Raw genomic sequence first — 17,394 nt, forward strand, 5'->3', positions numbered from 1 at the left:
GTTCGATTAACATTCGCTTTTGTTGATGTTGATACCTTCTAAGTTTACCTGAACTCTTTTGACCTTGAAGAAGGCGGGAAGGGTTCGGTTTAAATACGTTTGACACCGCCCACACGTAGGCCGGCCCCGAGGTTTGACTCCACCCACATTGAGCCCGGCCGCAAACTGCAGCTCATCAGGTTGTGTGGTAGGCCTAGCTGCATTTCAATCAGTTACAATTCCGCATAAAACAAATATGAGAATTGTCATTTCATTTAGCTCTATAAACGTATGTTTGACTTTCATTTCCAGACTAAAATATTAAATTCTATGTTATATTTAGTATTGAGGGCAAGCAATTGCGGCACCGTAATTTGGAGAGATGTTAGTGCAATTCTATGCGCCATCGATTTATCCACCAGATGTCGTCCTTGGGCCGCGGCAAATCGAAGAAACAGCTGCTTACTCTGGTGCTTTACGCACCTCTGCCTGTCTGTTTAAACTACCTACTGATCTCTAAGGGTATCCAGGAACAACACACGAGTCGTCAGATAAAAGAAGCGAAGGGGAGAGTAAAGGGAAAGGGAAGTCAACAGTGGACACCTGCCATTCTCCGTCCGCATCCTCGTATGTCTTCAAAAACATGGGCGAAAGAACAAACTAATTATTTCTGTAAACAGAATAGATTAAATGGAATGGAGGCTACTCGTTTTACGCTGTTATATCAGACTTGTTTTGTAAGAGTGCACTTTTGGCGATAGGTGTCTATTTAACCGTAAGTAAATTAGAACTATTTTGAGGAAGGGTAGAGGTTTGTAGGCTAGTTGTCGTCGTCAATCGAGTTCGACATTGGACAAGCAGGTAGGTAGAGAGGGGTCGTGCAGGTATTGAGCAGGATGTCTGACCGATGTCCAGTTTAGCCACTATTTTCCAACAATCGAGGATACTCCAACCACCAGTGGCCATGAATGACACAGGCGAATCAAAAGACCAGCAACTGACAGTAAGTACGATAAACTAGCGTAGCCTGCCTACACTTTGTCACACTTCTGTACTATTGCTGCGAGAACAGTAGTGTAGTATCGCCTACCTTTATGGGGACATTTTAATTGAACGCCACGTGGAAGGTGTGACGAGATAATACGCGCAATGCCGGGGGAACGCGAAATAAAAATGTCATTCACAATTTAAAAAAATTGTATATATTTTTTTTTTCTTCACATTTTCAAACAGTACATTTATATTGTCCAACGGGCCTATGCATTTGGGTGAGGTTTTTTTTTTTATCGTCAGAGTAGCCTCGTTTTCACTGGCAAAAATAAAATGAAACCATCTAGTGTTCAGCGAAATAACAACACAATGACAAATACAGGTAGCTTTGTCAAATAATGAACATCACATTAACCGTTACTCTCTCGCGGGAAACCTTCACTCTTGGGCAGACATTTAGAAACGAAACACGACGGTTTGGAAATAAGCCACGGGAGTTTTTTTGAGCGAGAATAAACAAGACTTTCAAGTAGTAAGACATGTATAAAAGCATCAGATACCATTAATAAGAAGGGGCTAGATGACTATTATATGGTGAGCTACCGAATGGCTGAGAGAGGCAAGCCCCACACTATTATGGAGGGCTTAATTCTTTCGGATATGGCTGGGACAATGCTGGGAGAAAATACCAAAACAACCATACAGACAATGACTTCATCAAACAACACTGTTTCTCGACGCATAAGTGACATGGCAGGAGATGTTTTGAAACAATTACTGCTTCACATACAAGCCAGTGAATCGTATATGTCCGTTACGTTTATGGGGGATGGGGGGTCAATTAAGGAAGACATCTTCTGAAAACCACTGGAAACCAGGACAACATGAGAGGATATTTCTAAAGCACTGGACAGCTTTGTGACATCCAATGGACTTTGGTGGTCAAGATGTGTTGTACTGTACTGATGCCACAAGAGCCATGACAGAGAGACAGTGGAGTGGTAAAGCGCTTGCAAGCATTTGCTCCGACGCCACTTGGGTACACAGCAGCATCCACCGAGACACTCTTACTGCCAAGGCCCCTGAACTCTCTTATTTTCTGCATTATGTAATGATATGGGCAGCGACCATTGTAACGCTTTTATAACATACAGAAGAAGTGCGCTGGTTATCAAGGGACAAAGTATTGACACGTAATTTGTTTTGCATTGAGAGACAAGTTAAAAGTTATCTTTACTGACCATAATTTTCACTTGTCTGACCGCCTGGGTCATGTTTTTTCTCTCCTGAATGACCTGAATCTAGGATTACAGGGACTCTGCAACTATATTCAATATGCGGGACAAATTTGAGGCTATGATTAAGAAGTTGGAGCTCCTTTCTGTCTTCATTAACAAGGACAACACACAGGTCTTTCCATCATTGTATGATTTTTCGTGTGCAAATGATCTCAAGTAGAGGTCGACCAATTATGATTTTTCAATGCCAGTACCGATTATTGGAGGACCAAAGAAGCCGATACCGATTAATCGGACAATTTTTTTATTTGTAATAATGACAATTACAACAATACTGAATTAACACTTATTTTAATTTAATATAAAACATAAATAAAAATCAATTTAGCCTCAAATAAATAATGAAAAATGTTCAATTTGGTTTAAGTAATGCAAAAACAAAGTGTTGGAGAATAAAGTAATATGGGCCATGTAAAATATGTGCCATGTAAAATATGTGCCATGTAAAAAAGTGTTTAAGTTCCTTGCTCAGAACATGAGACTTCCATATTCCAAGGTAAGAGGTTTTAGGTTGTAGTTAATATAGTATTTATAGGACTATATCTCTATATACCATTTGTATTTCATATACCTTTGACTATTGGATGTTCTTATAGGTACTATAGTATTTCCAGTGTAACAGTATAGCATCCGTCCCCCTCCTCGCCCCTACCTGGGCTCGAACCAGGAACACATCGACAACAGCCACACTCAAAGCATCGTTACCCATCACTCCACAAAAGCCGCGGCCCTTGCAGCGCAAGGGGAATAACTACTCCAAATCTAAAAGCGAGTGGCGTTTGAAACAGTATTAGCGCCCACCCAGCTAACTAGCTTGCCATGTCACATTGGTTACACCAGCCATTAGGCTGATAGGCTTGAAGTCATAAACAGCGCTGTGCTTGTGAAGAGCTGCTGGCAAAACGCACAAAATTGCTGTTTGAATGAATGATTACAGGCCTGCTGCTGCTTAGTCAGACTGCTCTATCAAATCAGACTTAATTATAACATAATAACACACAGAAATACGAGCCTTTGGTCATTGATATGGTCGAATCCAGAAACTATAATTTCAAAAACAAAACGTTTATTATTTCAGTGAAATATGGAACCGTTCGGTATTTTATCTAACGGGTGGCATCCCTAAGTCTAAATATTCTTGTTACATTGCACAACCTTTAATGTATGTCATAATTACGTAAACTTCTGGCAAATTAGTTCTCAATGAGACAGGCAGCCCAAACTGTTGCATATACCCTGACTCTGCGTGCAATGAACGCAAGAGAAATGACACAATTCCACCTGATTAATATTGCCTGCTAAACTGGATTAGTAGTTATAACTAGTGATTATGATTGATTGTTTTTTATAAGATAAGTTTAATGCTAGCTAGCAATTTACCTTGGCTTCTACTGCATTTGCGTAACAGGCAGGCTACTCGTGGAGTGCAATGGTTAGAGCGTTGGACTAGTTAACTGTGCGGTTGCAAGATTGGAACCCCTGAGCTGACAAGGTGAAAATCTGTCGTTCTGCACCTGAACAAGGCAGTTAACCCACAGTTCCTAGGCAGTCATTGAAAATAAGGATGTGTTCTTAACTGACTTGCCTAGTTAAATAAAAGGTATTTTTTTTAAAATCTGAAATTGGCGCCCAAAAATACAAATTTCCGATTGTTATGAAAACTTAAAATCGGCCCTAATTAATCGGCCATTCCGATTAATCGGTCGACCTCTAATCTCAAGCTTACAGACAATGTCAAATGTGATATAGCGATTATGTGTGCAATTATGGGTGCGCATTTATGCAGGTACTTTCCCAAAACAGACAACATAAACAACTGGATTCATTAACCCTTTAACACCCCGGCCATCCTGCAATCTAAGCTTGATGCCCTCAATCTCACACAAATGATAAATGAACCTACCAGGTACAACCCCAAATCCGTAAACATGGGCACCCACATAGATATCATCCTAACCAACCTGCCCTCCAAATACACCTCTGCTCTCTTCAAACAAGATCTCAATGATCACTGCCTCATTACCTGCATCCGTAATGTACCTGCGGTCAAACAACCACCCCACCATCACTGTCAAACACCCCTTAAAACACTTCAGCGAGCATGCCTTTCTAATAGACCTGGCCTGGGTATCCTGGAAGGATATTGACCTCATCCCATCAGTATAGGATGCCTGGTTATTCTTTAAAAGTGCCTTCCTCACGATCTTAAATAAGCTTGCACCGTTCAAAAGAAATTGAACCAGGAACAGATATAGCCCTTGGTTCACTCCAGACCTGACTGCTCTTGACTAGCACAAAAACATCCTGTGGCATACTGAATTAGCATCGAATAGCCCCCATGATATGCTACTTTTCAGGGAAGTTAGGAACCAATATACACAGGCAGTTAGGAAAGCTAAGGCTAGCTTTTTCAAACAAAAATGTGCATCCTGTAGCACAAACTCAAAAAGTTCTGGGACACTGTAAAGTCCATGGAAAATTAAAGCACCTCCTCCCAGCTACCCACTGCACTGAGGATAGGAAACCCTGTCACCACCGATAAATCCACTATAATTGAGGATTTCAATAAGCATTTTTCTACGGCTGGCCATGCTTTCTACCTGGCTACCCCTACCCTGGTCAACAGCCGTGCACTCCCCACAGCAACTCGCCCAAGCCTCCCCCATTTCTCCTTCACCCATATCCAGATAGCTGATATTCTGAAAGAGCTGCAAAATCTGGACCCCTACAAATCAGCCGGGCTAGACAATCTGGACCCTCTCTTTCTAAAGTTTTCTGCCAGAATTTTTGCAATACCAGCCTGTTCAACCTATTTTTCCTATCTTCTGAGATTCCCTAAGATTGGAAAGCTGCCGCGGTCATCCCCCTTTTCAAAGGCGGTGACACTAGACCCAAATGCTACAGACCTATATCTATCCTATCCTGCCTTTCTAAGGTCTTCGAAAGCCAAGCTAACAAACGGATTACCAACCATTTCGAATCCCACCGTACCTTCTCCGCTATGCAATCTGGTTTCAGAGCTGGTCATGGGTGTACCTCAGCCACGCTCAAGGTCCTAAACGATATCATAACTGCCATCGATAAGAGACATTACTGCGCAGCCGTATTCATCGACCTGGCCAAGGCTTTCGACTCTGTCAATCACCAAATTCTTATTGGCAGACTCAACAGCCTTGGTTTCTCAAATGACTGCCTCGCCTGGTTCACCAACTACTTCTCTTATAGAGTTGTCTGTCAAATCGGAGGGCCTCTTGTCCGAACCTCTGGCAGTCTCTATGGGGGTGCCACAGGGTTCAATTCTCGGGCCGACTCTCTTCTCTGTATACATCAATGATGTTGCTCTTGTTGCTGGTGATTCTCTGATCCACCTCTACGCAGACAACACTATTATGTTACTTCTGGCCCATTGGACACTGTGTTAACTAACCTCCAGACGAGCTTCAAAGCCATACAACTCTCCTTCCGTGGCCTCCAACTGCTCTTAAATGCAAGTAAAACTTAATGCATGCTCTTCAACCGATCGCTCCCCTCACCTGCCCGCCTATCCAGCATCACTACTCTGGACTGTTCTGACTTAGAATATGTGGACACCTACAATACCTAGGTGTCTGGTTAGACTGTAAACTCGCCTTCCATACTCACATTAAGCATCTCCAATCCTAAATTTAAATCTAGAATCAACATCCTATTTTGCAACAAAGCATCCTTCACTCATGCTGCCAAACATACCCTCGTAAAACTGACCATCCTACTGATCCTCGAGTTCGGCGATGTTATTTACTAAATTGCCTTCAACACTTTACTCAACAATTGGATGCAGTCTATCACAATGCCATCCATTTTGTCACCAAAGCACCATATACTACCCACCACTGCGACCTGTATGCTCTCGTTGGCCGGCCCTCGCTTCATACTCGTCGCCCAACCCACTGGCTTCAGGTCATCTACAAGTATTTGATAGGTAAAGCCCCGCCTTATCTCAACTCACTGGTCACCATAGCAGCACCCACCATAATATGCAAATAAATAAATTAAAAATCCTACAATGTGATTTTCTGGATTTTTTTTCTCATTTTGTCTGTCATAGTTGAAGTGTACCTATGATGAAAATTACAGGCCTCATCTTTTTAAGTGAGAGAACTTGCACAATTGGTGGCTGGCTAAATACTTTTTTGCCCCACTCTAGTTGATCATGTGTGGATGGGGTATCAGTCTATAACTTGGTCTGTCTCATCTGAGTGTCATAATGTCCCTCCATGCTATGATAGTAATTATACTGAATCTAGAGAGCAGGTTTTCTTCTTCTGCAGAAACACCTCCCTGCAGTGCAGGCCATAATTGAGCTCACTGCCGTGAAGAGTGTTTTGACAGAGAGAGAGCTTGGACAAGAGATGGAGAGAGGCACATGTCACAGTGACTTTACAGAGTTAAAGTTACTGTGTTAAAAATACAGCGTAACTGTAACACATGACTAAGGTGTACTTTTATAAAGGATTTTGAAACGATTGAACTGTGAATTATTAGTTTATTTTAAATGACAATGAAAATTGACTTTATCCTTTGCTCTTGTGGACTAGTGAATGACATTAAGGCCATTGCTGTGGTGTGAATAAGCAATCTCTTTGATGCTGTTAATGTTGTGTGTCCCAAATGGCACCCTATTAACTATGAAGTGCACAACTTTTGACCAGGACCCAGCCCATTTGCTCTGAAGGTTCTAACCCTGTCCATCTCTCTCTCTGAAAGCTCTAACCCTGTCCCTGTCTCTCTGAAAGCTCTAACCCTGTCCCTCTCTCTCTGAAAGCTCTAACCCTGTTCCTCTCCCTGTGAAAGCTCTAATCCTATTCCTCTCTCTCTGAAAGCTCGAATCCTTTCCCTCTCTCTCTGAAAGCTCTAATCCTGTTGCTTTCTCTCTGAAAGCTCTAATCCTGTTCCGTTCTCTCTGAAAGCTCTAACCCCGTTCCTCTCTCTCTGAAAGCTCTAACCCTGTGCCTCTCTCTGTGAAAGCTCTAATCCTGTTCCTCTCTCTCTGAAAGCTCGAACCCTTTCCCTCTCTCTCTGAAAGATCTAATCCTGTTCCTTTCTCTCTGAAAGCTCTAATCCTGTTCCTTTCTCGGTGAAAGCTCTAACCCTGTTCCTCTCTCTGAATGCTCTAACCCTGTTCCTCTCTCTCTGAAAGCTCGAAATCTTTCCCTCTCTCTCTGAAAGCTCGAACCCTGTTCCTTTCTCTGTGAAAGTTCTAACCCCATTCCTCTCTCTGTGAAAGCTCTAACCCTGTTCCTCTCTCTGTGAATGCTCTAACCCTGTCCCCCTCTCGGTGAAAGCTCTAACCCTGTCCCCCTCTCGGTGAAAGCTCTAACCCTGTCCCTCTCTCTGTGAATGCTCTAACCCTGTCCCCCTCTCGGTGAAAGCTCTAACCCTGTCCCTCTCTGTGAATGCTCTAACCCTGTCCCCCTCTCGGTGAAAGCTCTAACCCTGTCCCCCTCTCGGTGAAAGCTCTAACCCTGTTCCTCTCTCTGTGAATGCTCTAACCCTGTCCCCCTCTCGGTGAAAGCTCTAACCCTGTCCCCCTCTCGGTGAAAGCTCTAACCCTGTCCCCCTCTCGGTGAAAGCTCTAACCCTGTTCCTCTCTCTGTGAATGCTCTAACCCTGTCCCCCTCTCGGTGAAAGCTCTAACCCTGTTCCTCTCTCTGTGAATGCTCTAACCCTGTCCCCCTCTCGGTGAAAGCTCTAACCCTGTTCCTCTCTCTGTGAATGCTCTAACCCTGTCCCCCTCTCGGAGAAAGCTCTAACCCTGTCCCCCTCTCGGTGAAAGCTCTAACCCTGTTCCTCTCTCTGTGAATGCTCTAACCCTGTCCCCCTCTCGGTGAAAGCTCTAACCCTGTTTCTCTCTGTGAATGCTCTAACCCTGTCCCCCTCTCGGTGAAAGCTCTAACCCTGTCCCCCTCTAGGTGAAAGCTCTAACCCTGTCCCTCTCTATGTGAAAGCTCTACTAACCCTGTTTCTCTCTGTGAAAGCTCTAACCCTGTTCCTCTCTATGTGAAAGCTCTACTAACCCTGTTTCTCTCTGTGAAAGCTCTAACCCTGTTCCTCTCTATGTGAAAGCTCTACTAACCCTGTTTCTCTCTGTGAAAGCTCTAACCCTCTGGTGTTCTACCTGTCTCTCACTCCCAGGTGGCTCTTAGGATCAGACCCCTCAGTGATTCTGAGCAGGAAGAGGCAGCCACTATAGTGGCCCACCGATTGGATGACCAGGTGAGAGGGTGTGTGTGTGTGTGTGTGTGTGTGTGTGTGTGTGTGTGTGTGTGTGTGTGTGTGTGTGTGTGTGTGTGTGTGTGTGTGTGTGTGTGTGTAGCACATGAGGATGTTTGAAACATACTCCTTAGCCTGAAGTGTCCTGCTTACGTCCCCTCATTAGCTAGCTTTTGAGGTGGCACGATCGGTTAAGAAGCATGATGAAGACGGTCACGTGTGTTTGTGAGGCAGGGGTACTGAGTACTGAGTCAGGAGAAAGTGGTACTCGCTAAGCAAGCAGCGTGATGTGCGTGCTTGCGTCTGTTTCCATTTCTTTTTCCATTTCAGGCCTCTCTCACATCCACTCACACATTTATAATGTATCTGCAGTTGCATGCACTTTTCAGTTATCACAACCAAGTGCTGTGGATAACTGTGTTTAAAAAAAATACATTTATAAAAATATGTGTTTTTTTACCTTTATTTAACTACGCAAGTCAGTTAAGAACCAATTCTTATTTTCAATGACAGCCTAGGAACAGTGGGTTAACTGCCTGTTCAGGGGCAGAACGACAGATTTGTACCTTGTCAGCTCGGGGATTTGAACTTGCAAATTAGTAACTTCCGATTACTAATCCAACGCTCTTACCACTAGGCTACCCTGCCGCCCTAGGGTGTGTGTCTGTATGTGAGATGTGTGTGTGAGACGTGTGTGTGTGTGTGTGTGTGTGTGAGACGTGTGTGTCTGTGTGAGACGTGTGTGTGTGTGAGACGTGTGTGAGACGTGTGTGAGATACGTGTGTGTGAGACGTGTCTGTGTGTGATATACGTGTGTGTGAGACGTGTCTGTGTGTGAGACGTGTGTGATATACGTGTGTGTGAGACGTGTCTGTGTGAGAGATGTGTGTGTCTCTGTGTGAGACGTGTCTGTGTGAGACGTGTCTCTGTGTGAGAGATGTGTGTGTCTGTGTGTGAGACGTGTCTGTGTGAGACGTGTCTCTGTGTGAGACGTGTCTGTGTGAGACGTGTCTCTGTGTGAGACGTGTCTGTGTGTGAGAGATGTGTGTGTCTGTGTGTGAGACGTGTCTGTGTGAGACGTGTCTCTGTGTACGAGATGTGTGTGTCTGTGTGTGAGACGTGTCTCTGTGTGAGACGTGTCTCTGTGTGAGACGTGTCTCTGTGTGAGACGTGTCTGTGTGAGACGTGTCTCTGTGTGAGACGTGTCTGTGTGTGAGAGATGTGTGTGTCTCTGTGTGAGACGTATCTCTGTGTGAGACGTGTCTGTGTGAGACGTGTCTCTGTGTGAGACGTGTCTCTGTGTGAGACGTGTCTGTGTGTGAGATGTGTGTGTCTGTGTGTGAGACGTGTCTCGGTGTGAGACGTGTCTCTGTGTGAGACGTGTCTCTGTGTGAGACGTGTCTGTGTGAGACGTGTCTCTGTGTGAGACGTGTGTGTGAGCTCTAAGTGTTGTGCTTCCATCCACTGGGTGGCTCAGTGGGTTGTTATAGCTTAGAGAGTGACTTCTCTGATAGAGGAAGGAAATTGGAATCCTTCTGAAGAAAGGAGGCAGCCAAGACAGTTCTGTACTGTAGCAATGGAGGACATGATGTGTGTGAAACAGCTTTGTGCCGTAATGAAATGCTCCTGTCATTGATGTAGCCACAATTTGAGACCCACAATTTTTCATTCTGACATTATTATGGACATAGAGAATATATTATTGTGAGTTTATTGTGTTGTTGTCAATACGGAGAACATCTCAGATAGCCTTTAACAAGTCTTCTGGCCAGATCACACACCTGACCTGAGGTATTCAGTCTCTATGGAGTTGGGAGTTGGCTTTCGTTCTATTTCCATTCAGTTCATGAATTTTCCTCATTGAAAAGCATGACCCACGAAGTTAATCTGTGATATGCAGCACAGGGAAAATGCAGTACTCCTATTGGGTCCTTGGGGAGCATATTTATCTGGAGCCAATTAGAAGCTTCCAGGTGTGTCCCTCATTGAGACCACTTGATGGTGATGAGGAGGAGGGTGAAAATGATGATGACAGGTATTGTGACTGATTTGGATGAGGAGTTCTAAGCTTGTCCAAGTCTTAACGGGTGATTTACTGTAGGGACTAGGCAGCTGTTCTCACGTTTGGCTTGGCATGACAACTCCATAAGGACTTGGCTGGAGACCAGAAACAGACCAGCATTTAGGCACAGGCTAGGATAACATGGCTTATTCTGGTGAAAGATTTGATATGGCTCACATCATAGAGATCCTTTAAATGGCCTAAGTGAGTGATGTGATCTCTATGGTTCTCATAATAAGTCTGTCATCACTCATTTGTTGTTAGTCTTGGTGGAGATAATCTGCCTTAACTGTGAGTGAGGGATGGAGACCCAGCTTTCTGTCTGTCTGCCTGTCTGCCTGTCTGCGTGTGATTCTCAAAAGCAATTCATGATGTCATGATGTCATCACCAGGAGTAGGCTCAGCATGTGCCCAGTGGGATGGTGTATTTTTGCTGACACTGCCTGGAAGAGTGTACAACAGTTTGCCTCCTAATCCATGCACCTTAGTTGGAGAGTGAGGTCCTGGCAATGTTCCTTTCCCTTTACAACAGCTCTGTCAACATTGTTGGTGACTATTTTCTCATTGGTAGAATAAAACAATATCAACTTGACATACATGGTTGATGTTATGCTCTACAAAAACAAAGGTAAGGTGAAAGAATAGAAACATTTTGTGAGTGGTTCTGTGTAGAGTAGTACACTCACACCTCAAATCACCTTTCCACCCCCTAACACACACATAAATACACTGAATGGCTGACGGACTAAGTATAAAGCACCCTCCTCCTGATTGTGTCTGTGCAACAGGCACCATATGACGCCCTCTGCTCCCTCCAGATAGGTCATGCTGAGACCGATTAGGTTGGTGCTGGTGGCTGGCCTGCTCCCACCACCCCTCTCTCTCTTGCTTTCTCTCACTCTCTCTCTGTGGATGAGCTCACTGAGGGGCTTTAGAGGGAAGCTAAGCCTGCTGCCTGCCACCTACTATGAGGATAGAGCCATTTCTGGAGGTGAATCCGGTTCCTCCTGTCCTTCAAATACAAGGGAAAGTCATGGGTGGCTCAGAATCAGAGTGTTATGAACCACACCATTGAGAACTGTACTTTAAATGACATTTGGGCTGGTGCTATTTGTGAATTATAGTTCATGTGTGTTTACAGTTGGCACCTTGGCGTATTGTTTTGGATGGGAGGTTATATAGATTGGGCAGCAGGTAGCCCAGGGGTTAGAGCATTGGACCAGTAACCTAAAGGTCTGGTTAGAACACTGGAGCCGACAAGGTGGAAAGTGGAAAAATCTGTTGTTGTGCCCTAACCCCAATTGCTCCAGGGACACCATAAAAATGGCACCACCTTCCATCGTTGCTGAGTGGGTGGGGGACAGAAGATAGTTGAAGGCCGTCTGATAGCCATGACTGTGCTAGATGGAATTGTATTTCCCCCCTAGAGGTAATACGCAGGACCATATCTGCGTTGTTAATGTTACATATCATTTTAAGATGTTGGCAGTTTAAATGTTAAGTAAACTTACCTTAGTTATTACTGTTTTTGTCACTACTCATTAGGGTAGCAACTTGGATTGCCCTTTTCTTTAAATGTATAGTCACTTTGACACCACAAATAATAATTTCATTCATATCCAGCTGAAAATGACTCATGGAGCCTACATACATGTATCATACTGAATACACACCCATCTTATTTGGGTTATGACTCCCCCACTTCTCTTCCCTGGAAGCCCCTGTATGATATCCACTGAGTGGTGTGTATTTAGCCCACATGGTGGTGGTGAGTAAGTGGGGAGACAGACGGGTGTTACTGTTGACCCTTCACCAATGCAGTGCATAATTAGACTATATAAAAGCAACCCTCAGAAATCACCTGTGGAGTCAGAACAGGAAGCCACATATAAATGAGCTCAGTCTCACTGGTTTCACTGAGTTTACAGTGCCCAACCCGTAGCACTCACGTCTGTAGCCATGAAGTGCTTTTAAATGCTGGTCATGGCTCACATCAACACCATTATCCCAGAAACCCTAGACCCACTCCAATTTGCATACCACCCTAACATATACACAGATTATGCAATCTCTATTGCACTCCATACTGCCCTTTCAAACCTGGACAAAAGGAACACCTATGTGAGAATGCTATTCATTGACTACAGCTCAGCGTTCAACACCATAGTGCCCTCAGAGCTCATCGCTAAGCTAAGGATCCTGGGACTTAACACCTCCCTCTGCAACTGGATCCTGGACTTCCTGACGGGCCGCCCCCAAGTGGTAAGGGTAGTTAACAACACATCCGCCACGCTCAACATGGGGGCCCCTCAGGGGTGCGTGCTCAGTCCCCTCTTGTACTCCCTGTTCACCCATGGCTGTACTGACAGGCGCGACTCCAACACCATCATTAAGTTTGCCGATGACACAACAGTGGTAGGCCTGATCACTGACAACGACGAGACAGCCTATAGGGATGAGGTGCCAGGACAGCAACCTCTCCCTCAACTTGATCAAGACAAAGAAGATGATTGTGGACTACAGGAAAAGAAGGACTGAGCACTCCCCCATTCTCATCAACGGGGCTGTAGTGGAGTAGGTTGAAAGCTTCAAGTTCCTTGGTGTCCACATCACCAACAAACAAACATGGTCCAAGCACACCAAGACAGTCGTTGTAAGGGTTTTCCTGTGGTGAAGGAGAAGCGGACCAAAATGCAGCGTGGTGGTTATTCATGTTCTTTAATAAACAAACTAGACATGAAATAGCTAACAAAACAATAAATGTGGAAAACCAAAAACAGTCCTATCTGGTGCAAACACAGAGACAGGAACAATCACCCACAAACACACAGTGAAACCCAGGCTACCTAAGTATGATTCTCAATCAGAGACAACTAATGACACCTGCCTCTGATTGAGAACCATACTAGGCCGAAACATAGAAATACCCAAAACCTAGAAAAACAAACATAGACTGCCCACCCAACTCACGCCCTGACCATACTAAATAAATACAAAACAAAGGAAATAAAGGTCAGAAAGGTGACAGTACCCCCGCCCCCAAAGGTGCAGACTCCGGCCGCAAAACCTTGACCTATAGGGGAGGGTCTGGGTGGGCGTCTGTCCGTGGTGGCGGCTCTGGCGCGGGACGCGGACCCCACTTCACCATTGTCTTAGTCCGCCTCATTGTCCGCATCCGTGGCTCTCTAACCGTGGCAACCCCTCTCAATGACCCCACTGGACAGAGGGGCGGCTGCTCAGGACAGAGGGGCGGCAGCTCGGGACAGAGGGGCGGCAGCTCGGGACAGAGGGGCGGCTGCTCGGGACAGAGGGGCGGCAGCTCGGGACAGAGGGGCGGCAGCTCGGGACAGAGGGGCGGCAGCTCGGGACAGAGGGGCGGCTGCTCGGGACAGAGGGCCGGCTGCTCGGGACAGAGGGGCGGCAGCTCGGGACAGAGGGGCGGCAGCTCTGGCGCCTCTGGGCTGAGGGGCTCTGGCGCCTCTGGGCTGAGGGGCTCTGGCGCAACTGGGCTGAGGGGCTCTGGCGCCTCTGGGCTGACTGGCGGCGCTGGGCAGACTGGCGGCGCTGGGCAGACTGGCGGCGCTGGGTAGACTGGCGGCGCTGGGCAGACTGGTAGCTCAGACGGCGCTGGGCAGACGGGTAGCTCAGACGGCGCTGGGCAGACGGGTAGCTCAGACGGCGCTGGGCAGACGGGTAGCTCAGACGGCGCTGGAGAGGAGGAGGGCTCTGGCCGCGCTGGACAGAGAAGCTCTGGCGCCTCTGGACTGAGGAGCGGGAGCTCTGGCAGCGCCGGACAGGCGGGAAACTCTGGTAGTGCCAGACAGGCGGGAACACCTGTGTTGATGGGATGGAGAGACAGCCTGGTGCGGGGTGCCGGCACTGGTGGTACCGGGCTGGGGCCACACACCTCAGGGTGAATGCCTTGCATACTACGCCAAATCAACTGCTCTCTCTCTTCACACTCCCCCAATTCTATTAACACCTCCTCGAGTGTCTCCTCATCTCCCATCCGTTCACTCTCCTCCATTCTGTCCAATAACTCCTCGACCCTCTCAGACTCAGCCCTCAGCTTCGCCGATAGCTTCGATAACATCCATGGCTCCTTACGGTAAACAGGGGGAGTTGGCTCAGGTCTGGCTCCTGACTCTGCCACACTTTCCCTGTGCCCCCCCCAAGAAATTTTTGGGGGTGCCTCTCGGGCTTCCAGCCGCACTGACGTGCTAGCTCCTCATAATGCCGCCTCTCTGCCTTCGCTGCCTCCAGCTCGGCTTTGGGGCGGCAATATTCCCCTGGCTCTGCCCAGGGTCCTTTCCCGTCAAGGATCTCCTCCCAAGTCCATCTCTCCAAATAGTGCAGCCTCTCCCACTGCTGCTGCTGCTGCTGCTGCTGCTGCTGCTGCTGCTGCTGCTGTCTCTGTTGCTTCTCCTGCTGCTGTCTTTGCTGCTGCTGTTGCTCCTGCTGCACCTGTCGCTTCTCCTGCTGCTGCTGTTGCTGCTGCTGCTGTTGCTTCTGCTGCACCTGTCACTTCTCCTGCTGCTGCTGTTGCTGCTGCCTCTGTTTACCACGCCACTTGGTCCTTGGTTGGTGGGTGATTCTGTAAGGGTTTTCCTGTGGTGAAGGAGAAGCGGACCAAAATTCAGCGTGGTGGTTATTCATGTTCTTTAATAAACGAACTAGACATGAAATAACTAACAAAACAATAAATGTGGAAAACCAAAAACAGTCCTATCTGGTGCAAACACAGAGACAGGAATAGTCACCCACAAACACACAGTGAAACCCATGCTACCTAAGTATGATTCTCAATCAGAGACAACTAATGACACCTGCCTCTGATTGAGAACCATACTAGGCCAAAACATAGAAATACCCAAAACCTAGCAAAACAAACATAGACTGCCCACCCAACTCACGCCCTGACCATACTAAATAAATACAAAACAAAGGAAATAAAGGTCAGAAAGGTGACAGTCGTGAAGAGGGCACGTCAAAACCAAATTCCCCCTCAGGAGACTGAAAAGATTTAGCATGGGTCCTCAGATCCTCAAAAGGTTCTACAACTACACCATCGAGAGCATGGTTGCATCACTGTCTGATATGGCAACTGCTCGACCTCGGACCACATAGAACTACAGAGGGTAGTGCGTATGGCACTTGAAGAAACTTTCTAAGTTCTTGACATTTTCCAGATTGACTGACCTTCATGTTTTAAACTAATGATGGACTGTCATTTCTCTTTGCTTATTTGAGTTGTTCTTGTCATAATATGGACTTGGTCTTTTACCAAATAGGGCTATCTTCTGTATACCACCCCTACCTTGTCACAATACAGCTGATTGGCTCAAATGCATTAAGAAGGAAAGAAATTTCACAAATTAACTTTTAACAAAGCACACCTGTTAATTGAAATGCATTTCAGGTGACTACCTCATGGTTGATTGAGATGGCACATGAGAGCCCGCTTTGAGTTTGGTCTGATGTTCCCAGTTGTTATCAACCCACTAATCAAATGTTCCCGGTCGTTATCAACCCACTAATCAACTGTTCCCGGTCGTTATCAACCCACTAATCAACTGTTCCCGGCCGTTATCAACCCACTAATCAACTGTTCCCGGCCGTTATCAACCCACTAATCAACTGTTCCCGGCCAATACCAACCCACTAATCAACTGTTCCCAGCCGTTATCAACCCACTAATCAACTGTTCCCAGCCGTATTTAAATCACTAATCAACTGTTCCCGGCCGTTATCAACCGACGGATCAACTGTTCCCGGCCAATATCAACCCACTAATCAATTGTTCCCAGCCGTTATCAACCCACTAATCAACTGTTCCCAGCCGTTATCAACCCACTAATCAACTGTTCCCAGCCGTATTCAATCCACTAATCATCTGTTCCCGGCCGTTATCAACCCACTAATCAACTGTTCCCGGCCGTTATCAACCCACTAATCAACTGTTCCCAGCCGTTATCAACCCACTAATCAACTGTTCCCAGCCGTTATCAACCCACTAATCAACTGTTCCCAGCCGTTATCAACCCACTAATCAACTGTTCCCGGCCGTTATCAACCCACTAATCAACTGTTCCCAGCCGTATTCAAACCACTAATCAACTGTTCCCTGCCGTTATCAACCCACTAATCAACTGTTCCCAGCCGTATTCAAACCACTAATCAACTGTTCCCGGCCGTTATCAACCCACTAATCAACTGTTCCCAGCCGTTATCAACCCACTAATCAACTGTTCCCAGCCGTTATCAACCCACTAATCAACTGTTCCCGGCCGTTATCAACCCACTAATCAACTGTTCCCAGCCGTATTCAAACCACTAATCAACTGTTCCCAGCCGTTATCAACCCACTAATCAACTGTTCCCAGCCGTATTCAAACCACTAAGCAACTGTTCCCAGCCGTTATCAACGCACTAATCAACTGTTCCCAGTCGATATCAACCCACTAAACCACTACTTTTACAGAAATACTGTATACAATGTCTTCCTAAGCATTTTCTTAAAATAGGAATAACTTGACAAACAATTGACAAAGACACTACATTTAAAGACATTGTTATAGTATAAGCTTCCCATGCTAATTTGCTAAATACTTAAATTATGGAATTGTATGGAGTGCCAGAAGAGTGAGGTATAAATCATTTTCACAGTGCCAGGCTATCTGGTGTGGTTTGGTGGTCTGTGGTGGTGTGGTGTGGTGGTGTGAGTGGCAGAACTCTGAGAGATGTGTCAGATAGTGTGCCGTGCAGGATGTCTCTCCAGTAGCTGTAGGGACAGTTTACAGGCAGTCTGGCAGG

The 17,394-nt window shown here is 46.1% G+C and overlaps 1 protein-coding gene across 2 annotated transcripts in view; it reads left to right on the forward strand.

Annotated features, from left to right (window-relative positions):
* Positions 1 to 473: 473 nt before the first annotated feature.
* The window catches only part of LOC118373360 (kinesin-like protein KIF19), a 156,827-nt gene continuing 139,906 nt past the window's right edge, over positions 474 to 17,394 (forward strand). Inside the window, exons 1-2 of one of the 2 annotated variants that reach the window (XM_052471461.1) lie at positions 474 to 982; positions 8,442 to 8,522. In XM_052471461.1, coding sequence (XP_052327421.1) covers positions 887 to 982; positions 8,442 to 8,522 — 177 coding nt within the window. In that variant the 5' untranslated portion in view covers positions 474 to 886. The remainder of the gene's footprint in view (positions 983 to 8,441; positions 8,523 to 17,394) is intronic. The other variant, XM_052471462.1, reaches the window with a different exon arrangement.

The sequence above is a fragment of the Oncorhynchus keta genome, chromosome 2, assembly GCF_023373465.1.
Source record: "Oncorhynchus keta strain PuntledgeMale-10-30-2019 chromosome 2, Oket_V2, whole genome shotgun sequence".
NCBI classification, from domain to species: Eukaryota; Metazoa; Chordata; class Actinopteri; order Salmoniformes; family Salmonidae; genus Oncorhynchus; species Oncorhynchus keta.